General features: G+C 39.0%; 1 protein-coding gene across 3 annotated transcripts in view; it reads left to right on the forward strand.

Annotated features, from left to right (window-relative positions):
- The first annotated feature begins 31 nt into the window (after positions 1-31).
- The window catches only part of SKIC3 (SKI3 subunit of superkiller complex), a 47,649-nt gene continuing 29,446 nt past the window's right edge, over positions 32-18,234 (forward strand). The window contains exons 1-17 of one of the 3 annotated variants that reach the window (XM_082301911.1): positions 32-134; positions 496-606; positions 1,495-1,592; positions 2,103-2,246; positions 3,305-3,396; positions 4,041-4,116; positions 5,770-5,910; positions 8,473-8,571; positions 8,668-8,776; positions 10,488-10,628; positions 12,107-12,208; positions 15,033-15,166; positions 15,817-15,903; positions 15,992-16,095; positions 16,207-16,333; positions 17,492-17,671; positions 18,104-18,228. In XM_082301911.1, the coding sequence (XP_082158037.1) occupies positions 1,503-1,592; positions 2,103-2,246; positions 3,305-3,396; positions 4,041-4,116; positions 5,770-5,910; positions 8,473-8,571; positions 8,668-8,776; positions 10,488-10,628; positions 12,107-12,208; positions 15,033-15,166; positions 15,817-15,903; positions 15,992-16,095; positions 16,207-16,333; positions 17,492-17,671; positions 18,104-18,228 (1,751 nt within the window). In that variant the 5' untranslated portion in view covers positions 32-134; positions 496-606; positions 1,495-1,502. Of the gene's footprint in view, positions 135-241; positions 607-1,494; positions 1,593-2,102; positions 2,247-3,304; positions 3,397-4,040; positions 4,117-5,769; positions 5,911-8,472; positions 8,572-8,667; positions 8,777-10,487; positions 10,629-12,106; positions 12,209-15,032; positions 15,167-15,816; positions 15,904-15,991; positions 16,096-16,206; positions 16,334-17,491; positions 17,672-18,103; positions 18,229-18,234 lie in introns of those variants that run through there. The other 2 variants (XM_082301910.1, XM_082301909.1) reach the window with 2 other exon arrangements.

Genomic DNA, 18,234 nt, shown 5'->3' on the forward strand with positions numbered 1-18,234 from the left:
GCTCCGAAAGCAGATTCCGGAGCTCTGTCCACAGCGTAAGACTTAACCCGCCTCACGCTACCGCACATTGCGGCCTACAACTCCCACAGTGCCTCGGGCAGCGGTCTGCAGTTCCCAGCGTGCCCCGGGAGACGGTAACTATATCTTCCGCAGTGCCCCATGGAAAAATGAGGGTGGGTGTGGCGCGTGGCTGCTCTGCAGCCGTGTGCGCATGTGCGCGGGTGGCGGCTGAGCTGGTGCGGCCGGCGGTGGCTGAAGGTGCGGCAGGAGCGGGTGCCGAGTGCCGACGCTCCGTGGTCGCCTGGCCGGGTCCGCCGCGGCTTTTCCTGGGGGGCTGCGAGCGTGCATTGCCTCCCCAGGCAGTCCGCGGCCCCGAGCCCCATCCGCGGGCCCCGGACCCCGCCCGCGGGCCGGGCTGGATGGCCTCGCTCCAGGGGCTGGCGGCCTCCCCGGTGCTCGGGTTTGCGCCGAAGTGGTATTTTGTGGTCTCTGTAGGTGACAGTGGATCTCATGCTGGACAGTGCCCGCGGTGGGGTGCGTTTGTGATGGCCGAAGCGTCTGTTCCCTCGTAGGAAGCAAATTTATCTCCAGGAGCTGCTGAGCAATGCAAGTCCGACAGATTTCTTTATAGGTTCTGAGGAAATCTTTGAAATTCGGTCTCATCTTGTGTCTTTTCATTGCTAAATTACCACTGGGCTCTTAACCATTACTTTATTTTTGCTTTTAAGCTCCTAGAAAGTTTTTTTTTTTTTGTTCTTTAGCTGTTTCCTTTTTTCATATTTTTGGGTGCTGGCAGCAGCACTGCTGCTTCTCAGCCTCATCCCTCTCGGCAGCTTTGACTGTGGTGTTTCTAAAGTTCGTTTTGGTGTACCACATACACCAAAACAGTGCATGATTATGTTCAAAAGCGCAAAATGCCTTTTTGGTGTGTCCTTAAATGCTTTTTCTTTTTTGATTCATGGCTGTGGTCAGAAGCAGAGTCTGCCGTAAGTGTGTGTGAAGGGAGGGGAGCAGGGTGGGCCACACCAGAGTGTAAGTGACAGATGGCCGTGGTGCTGCTGTAGAAAGCACACAAGAAAAACCCTGGCTCTTAGCAGCCACTGGAACACATGTCTCGGCAATAGGGTTCTTAAACACAGTTTATTGCTTAGTTTCTTTTTAAAGAGGGGCTGCTATGTGTAGGGTGTTTTCTCGTAAGTCTAACTACAGGCTCTGAAAACACCTCTCCTCCTACTTAAATTTATCTTAACCTGTAAGAAAAGTTTCATTCTTGTATAGCTCCTTTGTATGATTTAACTGTTTGGAATAATGACTGAATCCTGCATTGGAGCTAAATTTGAATAATTTTAACCATGTCATTTTTTTCATCAGTTTCTAGTGCTGTATGCATTTTGGCATATTGCACTACATTTCACTGTTTAATATAACCTCTGTGCAGTAAAAGTATATACATTTTGTGTCAGAATATACTGATGATATGTTCTTTGTATTTAGCAGCCACAATGTCAAATAAAGAAGTGAAGGCAGCCTTAAAAAGTGCTAGAGATGCCATAAGAAATAAAGAGTATAAGGAGGCATTAAAACATTGCAAGGTAATTAATTTTATACTTGGAAGGTAAGTTTTGGGCTCTTTGCACATTTTGCTCTCATTTCCATACCCCTACAGCTTTATGATAGTGCAGAGTGAAGAGTACCTTGTTGATGTGATAGTTGAGATGGATTTTCAGATTTAACTTAATTGATTATTTGTATTAGTTTCCCACATATAAACTTTCATTCCTCTTCCTTTTGAATTTGCTTACGTGTGGCAATAAAAGTATTAAGTCAAGAATGATAGAGATAAAAATCCATTTCTAATCCAAAACTCAGGAATGCTTTAATTGCTGAGCTGCAAATACAAGTTACTAGCTCAACACTTCAGGGATGAAGCATCCTCTGGCATAAGAAGTTGAATTTACTAATCTCAGTCTCTTCCTAAAAATTACATAACTTCTAGTATTGCCATATAAAATAGTCCACCAAACTGTAGTGATAAAGCTCAGTACATGGATCTATAAGTTACATTTCTTTCATCAGTTTTACTTAAAATTGTGTGGTTTTAGGCAGTCTTGAAGCAAGAAAAGAATAACTACAATGCTTGGGTATTCATTGGCCTGGCAGCTGCTGAGTTAGAGCAGCCTGATCAGGCCAAAGGAGCATATAAGAAGGCTATTGAACTTGAACCAAACCAGTTACTGGCATGGCAGGTATGTGAATGTCCACTTTTTGTTTCCCTCAGAAGTATCACTATGGAGTTAAATATAGGAACAAAGCAGAATTAAGAGCTGTATCTTGTTTTCTTGAGGCTGTTAAGTTCCACAGAAGCTTTGGAGTAGCTGAGGTTCATATTAGTTGTGTGTCCAATGTAAAACCATGGTGAACTTTATTTTCATATATTTGAGTTTGTGCTTCTTGTGTTTGTATTTCTACATAGCTGTGAGACGTGCAGTGGAGAAGATGAATTCAAACAAATACAGTAAATTTGTCCATGTAAAAATTTCTGTGCTTGTAGCTCAAGAAACACTTGACAGTTCTCTCTTATGGAGAGAAAATGTTTTATCTAGTAATGTCTTTTTCCAGCGTTCAGCATCAAGCGAATTGTTAATGAATTTTGTCGATACTTGAAAGCAAAAGTATACATTTAAAGTAGCCGTGTGCTGGGTGGTGTGTGCATTACACACACCTATTGTAGTATAGATTTACAACATACAGTTGTGTTATTTATTGGTTTATGAAGCATAAGGTTGCTTATTAAGTCTGTTGCTGGTAACAATAATCAATGTTTTTCTAAGGTAGTAAGGTTCTTACTATTTTCAGTATAAATGGTATTTTAAAGTATAAATGTGTAACATAACCTGAATTCAGTGTATGTTGACATTTCCTCACTTTTGTAATCAGATTCTGGCTTTCTTGAAACAGTACTTGGCGGTATATATATATATTATTATATATTTTGCGTACTATATATATTTTTATCCATATGGCCTAGTGAACTTTTATATTGTCTTTTGTGCAGACAAGGTCATGTGTTATATACAAGTTTCAAAGAGTTGTTGGTATTAGTTAAGAAAGTGAGGAAAGCTTTTCATTTAATATAAGTAGTGAGTGGGCTGTGCAGAATTCTGCAGTGATTACTGCATTAACACTTGACCCCCTTGAAGGCAATGGCATAATTTTTGTGGGCAGAACAGGTAGTGTTCTCATAAAACATGACTGTTGGCATAAAATCTTATTTCCTTTATTTTTTTTGCTTTTTTCTGTTAAGGGATTAGCAAATTTATATGAGAAACCCAACCAAATAGATGTCAAAGGAGACTTAGCACATGTTTACCAAAAACTCTTGGAACTCTATGAAAGGTAAAGGATATCGAATACATAAATTCAGTCTTAAGATTTCTAGTTCAGTGAATACCATTGGTGATATAGATTTGATATAGATTTGGATTTTTTAAAGCCTTCTCATATCAGTGGTTTAGCCCTTTTTACTGAGGTTTTCTCTGCTTAGGTAAGGTTTCTTTTTCCTGTCCCTTTTGGTAGAACAAAAACTCTTTTAGTTTAATTGTAGTTGAGGCTAGTAGTTTAGGGAATTCCACGTCATTCTAGTTATATGTCTAAACTCACTACCTTGAAGCATTTATCTCTGATAGTTCACTGCCTGCATTAATAAGAAGGCTTATTTTTCACTGCTTTAAGATCACAGAATATGTGTCATGCAATTCATAGAGGCACAGTTCTAAACAAATCTAACTCAGCTGTCACTGTAGCTGACTAGTGTTTGGTTGTTCCCTTATGTTGAAAATTGATCAAGAAGTCCCTAAAAGTAATTTTTTTTTTATTCAGAGCAGCAGTGAGTAAAACTTCTAGGGCTATTTGTAGATTTATTCTAAATATTAGTTTGGCAACTGAACCTACTGAAAATTATTTGTCAGAATTTGAATAACATTATACTATTATATGAAAAACTTATCTTGTTTTGGGGGGATTTTCTTTCTCCTTTCTAGTGGTGACAAGCAGAAATGGTGTGATGTATGTAACAAGCTTGTGGAACTATATTATCAAGAACAGAAATATTTAGAGGTAGGTCAAGCACTTTCCTTCTTCTAACAGTAATTTTCCATTTGATCTGGCTACTTTTTGTCAAGGAATCCCTACTTTTATGGGCCACAGACCACTTAAGATCTTGTGGACCTCAACAAGGAAGAACTGATTTTAACTGGTTTTTTTTTTTCTTTTCCACTGGGTAAGACTTGGATGCAATCCATTAAACTAACAGAACTGGCAAGGACTATTGGTATTGAGGCTGAAAGGGCAGAATATAATTCTTCTGTTGTATTTCTAGGAGTCAAAAATGATCCCAGATGTACGTTTACATGCAGTATGTGTGAGTCAGGTGTCCTTTACCTGGCTTGGCCAGTACTAGGTGTCTGATGAGCCCTTCACTGGTGGGGTAATCCCTTCCTAGGCTGTTCCTGATGCTTCATTCTAGAGGCTAAGGTGGGATACGTACACAACCTGAACTCTGTTGCCTGTGTCTTATGTACTGCATTCCCAGCTCAATGATAAGGACACAAAAAGTCTCTTCAGAGCATCACAAGCTTTGCAGAAATCATCATGACTCTGGTCAGTACCACTAGGTGGAGTTGTTAAATGCTTGTGTGGTTCAACAGTAATGTTTCCTGCAATCTCTATCATAATATTACAGAATGCATATTTTGGAGGTATGCTGTTCACTTTTCCTTTGCTCTTTGAAAAAGCTGTTTTCTTATAGGGCGATGCATGGTCATACTCCATGTCATCTTCCCACCTTTTCTCCAGCAATGGAAAATGAAAAATTTTACATAGCACAGAGCATGGGGCTGAAGACTATTAGTTAGCTCCAAAGCCTCATTGTATACCATCTTCTTAAACTAAATTTAATGCTAATAGTTTAGCATATGAAGCAGACTTGCTCTCTATGGAACAAGAAACTGAAGTTAGACTTCCAGGTCATATTTTTTCTTTTCAGTTCGGTTGACTTTTCCACACTGGAATTTCATCATGGACTGCTGCTTTTGTTCTCTTTTAGTTTGTAGTGCTATAGATTTTTAGGTCTACTTTTACTGTCGATTTCCTCCAGGAACCAGAGTCAAAATTCGTATACTCTTGATGTTCTCTACCTTACTTACTGTACCTTGGAAGGTGGAGAGGTCCCACACAGTGCTTTGGGACTTTATTTAATCAGAAAGCAGATAAATCTGGATTACTTTAAATATTACTCTGTTGTCTACCCTGGTGTGATAGAGTTTGATACCAAAGGGTTAATCCAAGAATAAGGAGTTCTACTGTGTCTGCACTTTTGGCAAAGAAACGTGGTGTGCAGGATCTGCTTTCTAAGTAAGGACAGAACAAAGATAACAAGAGGACATCTGCTTAGGAATATAGCCACAGCCTAATAAGAGTATAAAAAGACTGAATCAGGGGAGGGTTTTATGGTAATAAACAGTTACAATATGTATGTCGTGACTGTATGTAAGCAACACACTTGCAGAGGATCAGAATGCACGCTAGGTGGAGTAGTCCCTCATGCAACCCTTACCCAGTAAAAAATTCCGACTTCTTAATGCTACATTGGTATAAAGGAGTTTTATTTACCCGGTTTTCGGTGAATTTTGGTGACAAGTTGACTGTACTTGTATCGGACCTCTAGCTCTTTAAAGAGTAACAGCATGGGTCATTTGTTGCTGTTGACAGGTGGCTGAAACTTGGCAGAAACTAATACGGATGAAACAGGAGGAAGGTGCAGAAAAGGCAGAGCTTCATCAGCTTTGGAAGAAGATGATCCAGTTACTGAAGGACAGTACAAGGAACCAGAATAATAAGACTGGGCAGTTGGTAATGTTTCTCACTCCTTGTTCAGCTAGGTACATATATAGGTACAGTGCAGCTAGTAATTGAAGCCTGTTTGTCTGAGTTGACTGTCTCACTATTCAGAGGTACTAAGCTTCTCAGGGAAACGCTGGGCAATTTTACCTTCTGACATAAGGAGCAGCTGTGCAGCAGTCTGAGATGAGTCTTAGCTGTAATGAGTCACCTAAATTCTTCACCAATTTTTCCAGCATGGTTTGTCCCACAGGGTGTAGTCCTTCCATAACAGACTTCTCCAGCATGGGTCCTTTTCTTGCTCTCACATATTCTCACTCCTCTCTCTGCCTGTAATTGCTGTTGCACCGATTTCTTCTCCTTCTTAAATCTGTTATGCCAGAGGCACTACCACCATTGCTGATGCTCTCTACCCCAGCCAACAGTGTGTCTGTCTTGAAGCCAGCTGGGATTGACTCTGTTGGACATGGGGGAAGTTTCTAGCAGCTTCTCATAGAAGCCACCTCACTTAGCCTCCTGTGGGGTATGCCCAGCCCCTGCCCTGGAGGGACATCTGCTGAGATAAGGAGAGTGCCTAAACCTCCCAGCAGAACTCCCCTGGAAAGGGAGCTACTCTTCAGTTACAACGAGAAGAAGACAAACCCAGAATCCTCTGGGAGACCCTATGCAGATCCTTTGTAACCCCTTGGCCCTTACCCTCTGACACCCACCCCCAGTATCCCTATAGAGCTAGACCCCTGCTCCTGCAAGGGCAGAGAGAGCCTGTCCCTGGCCTCCCCTTTGCCAGACTAATAAAGCTGCCTCGTGCGGAGCAGCTACACGGGCCTCTCGTCTCTCTCCCTGGTCTGGCCTGGAGGCTGCCCTGCAGAGCTAGGCTGAAATCACGAGCTGACAATCACTAAAGAGCTGACAGCTTCTGCACGGGCCCTCCTAGCCAGCAGCTGAGGGAAGACACTGGGCCCCGGGAAGACGATCTCTTTTGGGACCATCTCTCTGGACCGGTCACAGCTTCCTCGGTCAGAGCTACTGACCCCACACCAGCTGCCATAGCCTCCTGCTAGCAAAACCTTGCCACACAAAAGCAGTACAGACATTCTTCAAAACAGCAAATTTCCCTTTGCTGTCATCCAAGTTAGAAGAGGTGGCTTTGCGAGGTTTTTCCATTTCGTTGTACCTATTCTTTATCCTAGATAGAAATGTTTTGGTTCAAATTTTCTTTTCTTCTCGAGATGTTAAGCTCTCACTTCTTAGGAAAGTGTCAAAGCTGATTGAAACAAACAGAATGATCATGAATTATACTCATCCTGTGTTCTCTGTGGACAAAGTTAATTTCATTTTATCTGATTGATCTGTTCTTGCAAGCTGAATCTCACCTTCAACATGAAAGGGGGAAATTTCTCATCTCCAGTCTGCTTGTAGCGGTGTTTCAGAACAGAGAAAATACAAATTGAAGTAATTTCAGATGGCAAAAAATTTGATCTGGATCTCTGCTTTTGAGAAGGCAAAGACCTTAACTTACGAGCTGGTACAGAAAAGAGGTACTGCAGGCAGCACTGATTTCTTTTTTGGAAAGAAAAAATAACTTGAAAATAGAGGAAAAAAAAAGGCATAAACATCAGGAATAGGTTTCACATGCAAACCTAGAGTTTACTGCGGTCTTGAGTAAAGCACCTGAACCAGGAAGGATGTGGGCCTGAAGGCAACACACTTCAGTATTTCTCTTGTGACAAGCTGTGTACAACTTTTTGTTTAGCATGCTTGTTTGTAAGCCTGCACTCTGGTGTCTTTGTTCTCCAACATATAAAGAGTCAAGAAAAAAAAGATTAGATTTCTAGACTAGAGCAGAGAGAAGGGTTGACAGCTAATCCTATAGGATAGTAACCTAATTTACTTCTTTGAACTGGGATTAGGTTTGAGGAAGAATGTATGTTCTTACAAATTTTACCTTCTTTTTACCATCTTATGTTACATGGCAGCATATTATTGCTTCATTTTGTACTAGAAGATTTACATGCTTTAGAGGCTGAGTGCTGCTTCATGATAAGGAACTTGCTTCATGACTTTCTCTGTTCATAGCACTAGTGTAAACTTAATGGCTAGGACCAAGGTAATAACATGTAACTATCCACTTTAATATGGGAGGGCTGGAAAGCGTGTCCTCTTTGGATTTGCCTGGTTTGGAGAAGAGTGAGGAGTGACCTCTACTCTCTGCAGCTTCCTGAGGAGGGGAAGTGGAGAGGGAGGCACTAAGCTATTCTTTCTGGCATCTAGTGATAGAATTTGTGGGAATGGTTCACAGGACTTGACACGTGTCAGCATTTCTTTACCAAAAGGGTGGTCAGACATTGAAGCGGCCTTCCTAGAAAGTCAGTTAATCCCCGAAATCTGTCAGTGTTCAAGAGGCATTTGGTCAACGCCCTTAATAACATGCTTTAGCTTTTGGTCAGATCTGAAGTGCTGAGGCATGTGGACTAGATAATTGTTGTATGTTCCTTCCAGCTGAAATATTCTATTGTATGAAGGTAACATTTCCCTAATTTTCTTTTTCTCACTCCTAATTTTTTCTTATTTCAGCTTTTGACTGCATTTGAACATGCGCTGAACTCTGCTGATGTGGTTCCTGGTGAAGACCACCAAAATCTTTACAAAGACTTCATACAGTGCTTGTCAAAAGTAAGGTTATGTTAAGGTGTCTTAGTAATAAAATAGATGTATTATTTCATGTCTGAGAATTCACACAATCAACTGTTCACTTTTTTTCCTTTCAAGTTTCCTCATGAAGTAGCTAGGTTGGAAAAGGCCTGTCATGATATGATGGCTTTGTACCCTACCATGAGTTATCCTTTGGAAGTACTTTGCTTGCACTTTATTCATTCAGGTGAGTAGGATGGATTTAGGCATTTCTGGGGCTTAAAATTTATCTTTTATAGTTGGTTTTGTGACAGTCTGTTTACAAGTTTTTACCCTTCACAACCCAGTACAAATACACTCTTTACTTCTATGTTATCTTTCTGGAAATAAAGTGTTTGGTCTGATCCTAGCCCTGTAGCTGAATAGTGACTCTAACTGCTCTCCACTCTTAACTCCTGTGAGTCAAGTCCAACTCTTTGAAGTCTCAAAGAAAGAATCCCTTACTTGAAAGCAGCCTCTCCAGATAAATGGAGATTAGCTTCTTGACCTTCTAAGAAGAAATGAAAGAGTGTTAGCGAGTGCTCTAAGTCTGAGGATGGACTACACTTAGGTTATTCTTCACACAGATTCTCTTTCGCACAGAAAAACCCCCAGATAAACATCTGTGAAACTTTGTTAGAAAGTGTGCCTTGTGAATAGGGAATAAACAGATCTTTTTAGCTGCATGTTCTGAGTAGAAAAAACCAAAAGGGGTGTGTTCAGAAGTGCAGGGATCTGAAAACTATGCATTACTATTTTGAGTCATTTATGAAACAACATTGCAATAGTGTTGGACATATTCACATCATTTTCAAAGGTAATTATTGGATTTTGGCTTTTCATTTTATTGTTTAAGGCATCAGAAGTTGATTTATTTATTTTTAAGGCAAGGAAACAACATCAGAAAAAAACCCTCCAGAAATAATTTTCAACTTAAGTCGAAAAAGGCCTTTTCCTGTTTTGGAGAAATGGAATAATGTAGCAAAATAAAGCAAGTGAGAATTTTTCACTTTGATTTGAAAGTATGAAGACAAATGAGGCCCAGACTCTAAATTTGTAAAGCATTTGAAAATGCTTTACATTTTGGAGAAACAGGCAGAAACTAATTTTCAAAGGAAAAGGTTGGCACAGTTCTTGTGTACCAGTGCTATGACAACATCTCACTATCCTACAAGCTTTTGGAGTGGGAAGGATGCTGCTTATGCTTTAGTAAGGCTGTTTGTTTACATCTGAGTCATATGTTTTAATCCTTCATGTCCTGCACTTCACATAAGTTTGTTAACTCAAATGCATTGTTAAGTCACCTTTACCAAATGCAGATCAAAGCAACTGTTACGCCATATGATTCAATAATTTCTTTAAGAAAATAATAGTTTGAAGGTTTTTGCAACAAGTCACAAAGTTCCTGTAAGCATTGCCAAGTCTACAGTCGCAGCTAAACACAAGTGTCAAAAGTTAGTGGCATCAGTTAAAATTAAGCTGAAATATTAAATTATATGGTTTCACAGCACGGTAGTTTCAGCAAGCTCATCACATCAAATTGGTAGGTACACAACGTCTGTTCTGGAGGGAAATTATTTTGATTTATTTGTGGCAGATTTTGACATGTGGGCATTCAGCTGGACTTACATGAAAAGCATATGAAAGAATATTTATTAATAAAGGAAGTATACCTGTAGTAATTTAGCAAAAGTGGTTATTCAGGTTTCAGCATGTCCATTTATTTTGTTTCACAGTGCTGAGTATTTAGATTACTTCTTGGGTTTCGTTTTTTTTATATGATAGAGGATGATAGGTAAGTAGTGCCTTTGGAAAATCTTGAACTCCAAGGATAATGATCATTTACACAGGTAAAGTGAGATGTTGCAGTTGCTTTTTTAATCTAAAACTCTGTAAAATGTGTCTTTTTCTGAAACCAGGTACTTTGTCGGAAAAGGCCCTGCACTGTTTCTCTAGGCTTTTGGAGATGGATGCGAGCAGTGGGCCAGGCATCATTGGTTTTGGTATAAAATGTCTCAAAGAAAAGAAATACAAGGAGGCTGTTAAGAGTCTTACTGAAGGTAAATGTGTAATATGAGGTGTAAGTAGTCTGTAAGTCGAACACCAACTTTAGTTCATGTTGAATAGTTAGGGAATCTTATACTTGCATAGTAGTTTGCCAATTCTAAGACCAGCTAGAATTTAAAAGAATGCTGAACACTTTGACTGTGTTGAAATATTTTAAGTACAGCTTTAAGTAAAACATCTCTGAAGCCTTTCATTTGTACTAGAGTCAGCTCTGTAGAGTTTTAAGGTAAACTATTTTTAATCCTGCTGTTATTGGGGAAATAACTGTAGGAAACACTAAATGGAGCAATAGCCATAAATGAAGGAATGTGGAATTTATGAAGTAAAATGTAATGCAACTTCTCTAGTAGAAGTTGCATTACTGCATTTCTCTACCTGAACAAAGATGACTTTTCTCTGAAGTTATTTCATTTTAAAATTTCTTTAACACTTACACTAAGTAAAGACTTACATTGAGTATCTAGAGAAAAATATTGTAAGAATTTCTTCCTTTTTTTGTTGTTGTTTTACAGTAACGATATTTGCTGAGGAGTTGGCTTACTCATCTGTAAATTAACTTGCTTGTATTGAAATGGTAAAACTCTTTGCAAAGTACTCGTCAGTATACTAGTGGGAAAGCAGGACTGCCCACTCTAACTGTGCTGCTGTGGCAGCTTACAGTGAAAATTGGGTAAATAACTGGGATGTAAGCGTTCATGAGTCAGTCAGACTATGCTGTGATATCCTGCATCCATTCTCCTAGGTTTAGAATAAAATTGTTTCTGAAATGGAATTTCAGAATATTCTACAGTAGTTTACAGTGGAACAACAACTTGCCTAAAATATGAAATAAAAGTTTTGTGTGCCTGAGAGCTCATGAAGAAGAAAAAGTGTTCCTTGGAGAACAAATTCTTCTGGCTTAAATGGCCATTGTATGTTTTGGCAAAACATACATCCTGGTTTTGACCAAAGATAAAGTATTATCTTAGATAATATTAAGTTGCTTTTCTATTTTTATTTTAACACATAGACTTTGCTCACTGCGGAGAGAATGCGAAGACAAGGGTCTTGGTATAATGTGTAAATATATAGGTTTGGGAATAATGTCTTTTGCAATGAGATACGTGTTTGCATCTTAGACATTGAGACTTCCAGGCATTACTTAGTAGTTACATATCAGAAGGCAGAAATTCAGTTTTGTTGGTGAGTCTTTAATTAGGACGGGTTCATCAGAAAGTCTCAGTGTATGTAATGTTATATGCAAAATTAAGCCTAACTGAAACTTACATGCTTTCTAGTTTTTGCCTTGTTGCGTGGAGACCTCTATGTCTAAAACAGTCTAAAATAAGACTCAGAAAAAATTAACTGCAAGTCTTATTATCTGATTGATAATATGTTTTTGATGGCATTATATGGAAATACAGTATCTACCAGCTGCAGTGTCTGCAAGCCTAAACGACTTTTTAAAGTGTCTCTTTTAAACTCTTACTAGGTTTGCAGAAGACTAACCAGTGTCCAGCAGCATGGCATTATTTAGCCGAGGCACAGATGAAGATTCATGAACACAGGAATGCTGTCCTGTCTTGCAATCAAGGTAACTGCCTGCTGATTGGAAGAGCAACTGCAGAGGTACACTGCTTTATGTAGTCCAGCCAGTGTGGCCTTTGTGTGGTAGGTCTGAGTTAGCAGTAGTCACAGTCCTTGCTTTTTGCAGTCTCAAGCTTGTGCTACCTCTCTTTATGATAGCTGAAAAGCACCTTATGCTGCTTAGTCTCAGGAACAGAGAAAATACTTGGCTAAGTGGATCCAGAAAGCTGTCTGGTGGTTAATATTTAGAAGGTTTACATGTTCTGATGTGCTGCTTCTGCTGGTGGTTCACCAATGCTGGCAAGCAACAGATTGCCTGAAACCACAAGGGTAGGTGTCACAAATATTTAGTCTGGTAGATATCATGTTTCAACCTGTAAGACAAATTTTTAATCAAGTTAATGTAAAATGCAGAAGTTATGTGTAGTACAGCTGCATCTGAAGAAAACTCACTAAGTGTAAAACTTGATCTGTGCTAGCTGGTAGTGAGGGCAATTATTGTGGTCTAGTGATGCGTATCTCAACTGAACAGAGCCACTCTCTGGTCGTTAAAAATGAAGGGGAAGCTAAAGTGGACTTTTTTTGTGGCAGGGACAAGTTCAGTGAAAAATTTCTCGAGAAAGACTTGAAGAAGTAAAAGTATACAGACCTGGCTAAACAGTCATGGGAAATCAAGGGAAGGTACTTGCTGGCAAGAGAAGTTCAAAATACCTATAAATTTGGGTGGAGGAAAAATGAAAACTGAACGAAGTAGGTAAAAAAGAAATTTATTGCAGAAAGAATGAAAATGGGGTAATTCTTTTCCTATCTGTTTTCAGTGTGGAAGAGCTCAGGGTAACTTTGTACCATGACCCTTCTTTTCAGTAGATTGATCTAATGACTTGTCTGTGATGAGTGTTAATAGCAGTGTCTGTAAAACCAGACAAGGAAACATAGCATTAAGGAACTATGAGATACCAACTTAGGAATTGACTGAGGAAGATAAAGATAAAAATGCTGAAGTTTTAAGGGGTTACATAATTGCGTGCTGAACCTGTTGCCACCCAAAGGCTTGGAAGTAGATAGCATGGCTCTAAGTTTTAAAAAGGGTTCTAGGAAAGTTCAGGGAAACCACTGACAGGTCTGGTATATTTAGTGGTTGAATTGGTTAAAACTGAAACAACAGAGTTAAAGAATCTGTGTAGAAAAATATTTTGGGGGTAGACAGCATGGCCTTTTAAAAGTTGCATATTTAGAACTCCTTCAAGGAACTTATGAGCACTTGGATAAGGGAGATTTCCAGGTGGTAATTTGTAAGATCCCTTACATACTGCTAAGGAAACTACTTCTTAACCCAAGGCTATTTAAAGTTGTAACATTGAGTGTTGAGTTTTTTTAAGTAAGTTAAAAAGTAGAGCAGGGTATAGTAATTACATCTGTTTTCAGGCTGGAAGGAGGTGTCCCATGCGTTTTCCCTAATACCTGTGCTGTTTATGAATGCTGAGTAATAAAGTTACAATTTGCTGCTATGCAAAGCAGACTGCAAAACTTCGAGGTGATTACCAGAGTGCATAACTAAGTGTTAAAGCTATAGAATTTTACTTATTATTTTCAATGCAGAATGATAGTTGTGGGAAGAAGTGTTCTTACAAAGCTGTCCTACACTCTCGTTGAAGTAGAGTGCAGAAAGTCCCAGATCTGTATGAAAAAGTAGGACTTTCCTCTGCTCTGCTTTACAGGCACGTCAAATATTAGCAATTTCAGAAAAGGGAATGGTTAGTGAAACATACCATCCGCAAACAGTAGCTTTAAGAACTTCAGCAGCGTATTAAAATCTGTGTGTAGTTTTGGTACCTATACACCCCATCTCAAAAAGAAAATAAGAGTAGAAGTTAATAGACTAGAAATAAGGTTGATCAACTGTATAAAAAAAATGCAGCATATGAGAACAAGTAAATAGCCTGACAAGTCCTTTTCCAGCCTGGGGAAGAGATAATTTTGAGCTCTGTGAAGATGCAAATGGTGTGGAATACAAATGAAGATCAAGTGTTTTGTTTTCCTATGTGGGGTCTGGCTAGTGCCAAATGCAGCTAAAACGGAAAGCTCAGAGCAAATAAAACAAGTTTTGTTTTTCAATGCAAAGGGTAAGTTAAGGTGTTGTTCCTTGCTAAAAGATGCTTTTGATGCAGAAATTTTTCTTAAGTCCAAAGCATATGTGGAAAGTTGGAGACAATTTTGGGGAAACATCGCTTTTTACTTGTCCTGTGTAAGTGGCTGTATCAAATCAGACAAAAGTTTGTCCAACATTAAAATAAAGAAATAAAATTAATTGAGTTATGCAGGAAGTTCTTCCCTTTGGAGAATGGTGATGCTCAACAGAGATGCCTTCAATCTCTAGGACTGAAGATCCCAGAGATTATTCTCTGTATTGGAAAAGTAATCAGAACTGCGTTAAAAGGTACAAAGTACAGGCACGAAGGTAAATCCCTGGTTGCAGTAATATTCTTTTATTTTAACACTGAAGTGCAAAACAACTTGTTTGTTGAAAGGTCATTGTTTCTTTAGAACTCCAGTGGAAAAAATGGTGACACTCTGTTTGTAAGGCCAGCAGGTAGAAAGCAATCAGTATCCATCCATCTCGGCATCTGAGATGACCTCCTAGAATTGACTTAATTTTTAAACTTGAATGAGTAGGAATTTTACAGGACAATTTCTTATATATGGGTGAGAGCAGTCTGAATGGTGTTCTGTTAGACAGAAAAGGAAAGATTTTAGAAATATTTGGAAGAGTGCTGCTCTCTGTACTTCTTCTTTTCTCATTTAACTTGGTGAAAGGTTCTTCTTGTCAACAGCTCTTGAGGCTCTTGGAACTCCTGAGGGTCCTAATCTTCAGTGGAAGAACCTTGCCCTTCAATTGAAAGCAGAGACTTTGATTAAAATAGCTGATGCTGATGCTGCAGAAGAAGCCATTAAAGCACTTGAGCAGGTATTTTTATTGGCAAAAAGGTCTGGGGTTTTTAAAATATTAAAAAGTGCTCTTATCTTTCTGTACTTAAGCTGAGTATTTCTACTCTGGCCTCCTTTCAGCTTTGTGGTTTAGACCATTCCTACTAGCTGTTGTGTTATTCAAACATTTCTTCCATCCCTGCTTTTTCAGGCTTTGATGCAGCTCTTTTTAATTTGCAATTCTAATTTTAGAAGCTGTCACTTTTGACTTTGTCCGGTCTTGCTCACTGTTGCTGGGTTCTTGCTAGTTCTATGCTGTTACTCATCTTAATTTTGATTCATGTTATAATTCTGCCTCCCATGTCCTTCACCCACTTGTCATTAGTCATGAAGAACGTACTACCTTAAGGTTGAATGGTTAAGCTTTAGGGGAAGTTGCTTCCCCTTGTTTTTGTCACACAGTTTCATTCTTTTTTGTTGTTCTTCATACTTCTGTACCTTTGTCCTTGCTCTTTACAGTCTTACGCTTGATCTTCATCAAAATTATTTTGAGTCTTCTCAGGGGTAATAGAGAAAACATTTAAATGCTTTCTTGTCTATATCTTCATGCAGTCTGTCTGCTTTTGATGCCTTTGACTTCTTAATGTGGGGACAGAATAAGTTAATTTTGTTTATTACATGGTTTTCTAGACCGTAGATGCAAGCAGTGATCCAGTGGTTTCAGCTCTCAGGGGTCAGGCTTATCTAAACAAGGGTTTAATGGATCAGGCTTCGAAGGTTAGTGCTTTTTCTCATTCCTGTAAGCTAAGTACAATTCTTGTTTTCATTGAGGAAGTAACTAGGGGAAAATGACATCGTTTTGCAGATTTCACAAGAGCTTCTGTTGTCCCACCCTGATCTGGCTGAAGCCCATGCTCTAGAGGGTTTCATTCATTATTCCCAAAAGAACTATGAACAGGCAGAAAAAAGGTAGACTTTTTTTTTCTTGCCTCTAACAGGGAAGTGTGGTGGGAGAGTAGAATATAGTATTTTGCAGCTTTTGAGAATTTGTCTGACCTGACCTGTGTCCATTTTGTTCAGTTTTCTAAGTGCTATTGAAAAAAAGGCTGGAACTGCAGAGTATCATCAGTACCTGGGACTCACATACTGGTTCATGAGTGATGAGACAAAAAAAGACAAAGGAAAAGCACTCACTCAGTTTTTGAAGGTAAAGACTACTTTAACTGTTGATGTAGAATTAGTGTTTTCCTACATCAGAAGCCAAATACGGAAAATACACTGACTGGAATGAGAGATTTGAATATTCTCCTTGTTACAGTGTGTGAGCCTCCAGAGCCTGTAAGCTAGGTTCTGCTGTGCAAAAAGGCATTGCAGGGAACTGTGCAGTTACCTGGAATCTCCCTGCTTTTGTTTTCAATTAATTCTTGAGGCCTTTGAATTAGCAAAACTTAGTGATGATCCTCTCAATCTTCTGTCCTTGGGGGTTCAAAGTGGAGGCCTCTAGATAGATATGCAGCATATGCCTTTGAAGACCTTTTGAAATGAGGAGGACAGAATTCAAATTAGAAAAACATGAAGAAGGAAAAAAATTGAGAATGGTGTTGGGGTTTCACTGTCTGTCCAAGGATGTAAGTTGGTAAAGCCCCATAATTTATATTTAGTGACTGTGGCTTTTTTTCTGAACGTAGATCATAACATGAATCAAAAAGATTTAATTTGACATCTGTATTAGTAACTTGGAAGTATATGAAATAAAATTCCAGGCATTGTAAACTCACCATGTAACTTTATCTTAGGTTTTGGCAACTCAAATCATTGCCTACTGTCTGCACTTCAGTAACAGCATAGTATAGTGGCAAATGTAGTTGAAATGAACAGTTCTTTTGGTTCTAAACCATTTTATGTGATCTTTATTATTATCGACAAAGCTGTTCCCTGCTGCTTGGAGGCTGTGGGTTTCTTAACTTTAAGCAAATCTGCCAAGTGCATCTAAGAAGGAACTGAAACTTTAGAAAAGGCTGGAGTTAATTGCGGTGTAATATGGTAAGACTATGAACATAATGACTGAAACAGTAGAACATGAAAATTATGAGATGTCATAAAGATTTGCTTTCTCCTATCACAACTATTTTAGTACTTTTTATACAAAATGCTTTGTGTCATGAGATTTGTTGCAGATTTTCCAGCTATTTAAAGCTCAGGTAATCTGTGCAATTTTAAAATAAAATTTGACAACTCAGATATATCACAGAAGGGGCTTAAAAAATATGATAAGCAGAGACTGAACAAGCAGTTATCGCTGGACCTGTCTGTAAGTATAATCCTTCAAAATGCTGTCTGATGTTGTGTTTGTATTTCCTTATAGGCGGCAAAATTTGACAGCTACTTGGGAAGTGCCTTTTGTTACCTAGGTAACTACTACAGAGACATTGCTGGAGACAAAAGTAGAGCTCGTGGTTGCTATAAAAAGGCTTTTGAACTGGATGAGACAGATGAAGAATCTGGAACAGCAGCTGTAAACTTAAGCATGGAACTTGGAGACATGGTATTGTACATTCAGAATGTCAGATTACTGCTGGTTTGTTCTATTAATCCTCCTCTTTGAGGAATCACTTCAGGTTCCCTCTGTATTTAAGATCTGAAAACAAATGTTTTGTCATTGCTTAGCAGCTTTTATAGTTGTACCTGCTTCAATTTTATGTTCCAATTCCAAATTAAATTTGGAGAGAAGGGTGAGAGAAGGTTAATGAGAAGAGTAGGAGAACCAAGCATAACACTGGAGTCATCACGTGTGATATAGATGAAGGATTTTTTCAGTAGGAAACATAAAGAGAAAGTTAGGGGGTTTTCCTTATTTGGCTTTTGTTACTTCTTTTATCCATTCTCCAGCTTGCTACTTTGAGGAAGGCACAGAAAGTCATAAGAATATTTTTTAAAAGTTTCTTGTTTACTAACTTGGCATTTGGTACTTTATTAGGACACTGCTCTGTCAATCCTGAATGAAGTAACTGGAAAAGCAAGACCTGGTACAGCAAAATGGGCCTGGCTTCATCGTGGACTTTATTACCTGAGAACTGGTCAGCCGTCACAAGCAGTGGCTGAGTAAGA

Source organism: Coloeus monedula (genome assembly GCF_965178545.1).
Source record: "Coloeus monedula genome assembly, chromosome: Z".
NCBI lineage: Eukaryota > Metazoa > Chordata > Aves > Passeriformes > Corvidae > Coloeus > Coloeus monedula.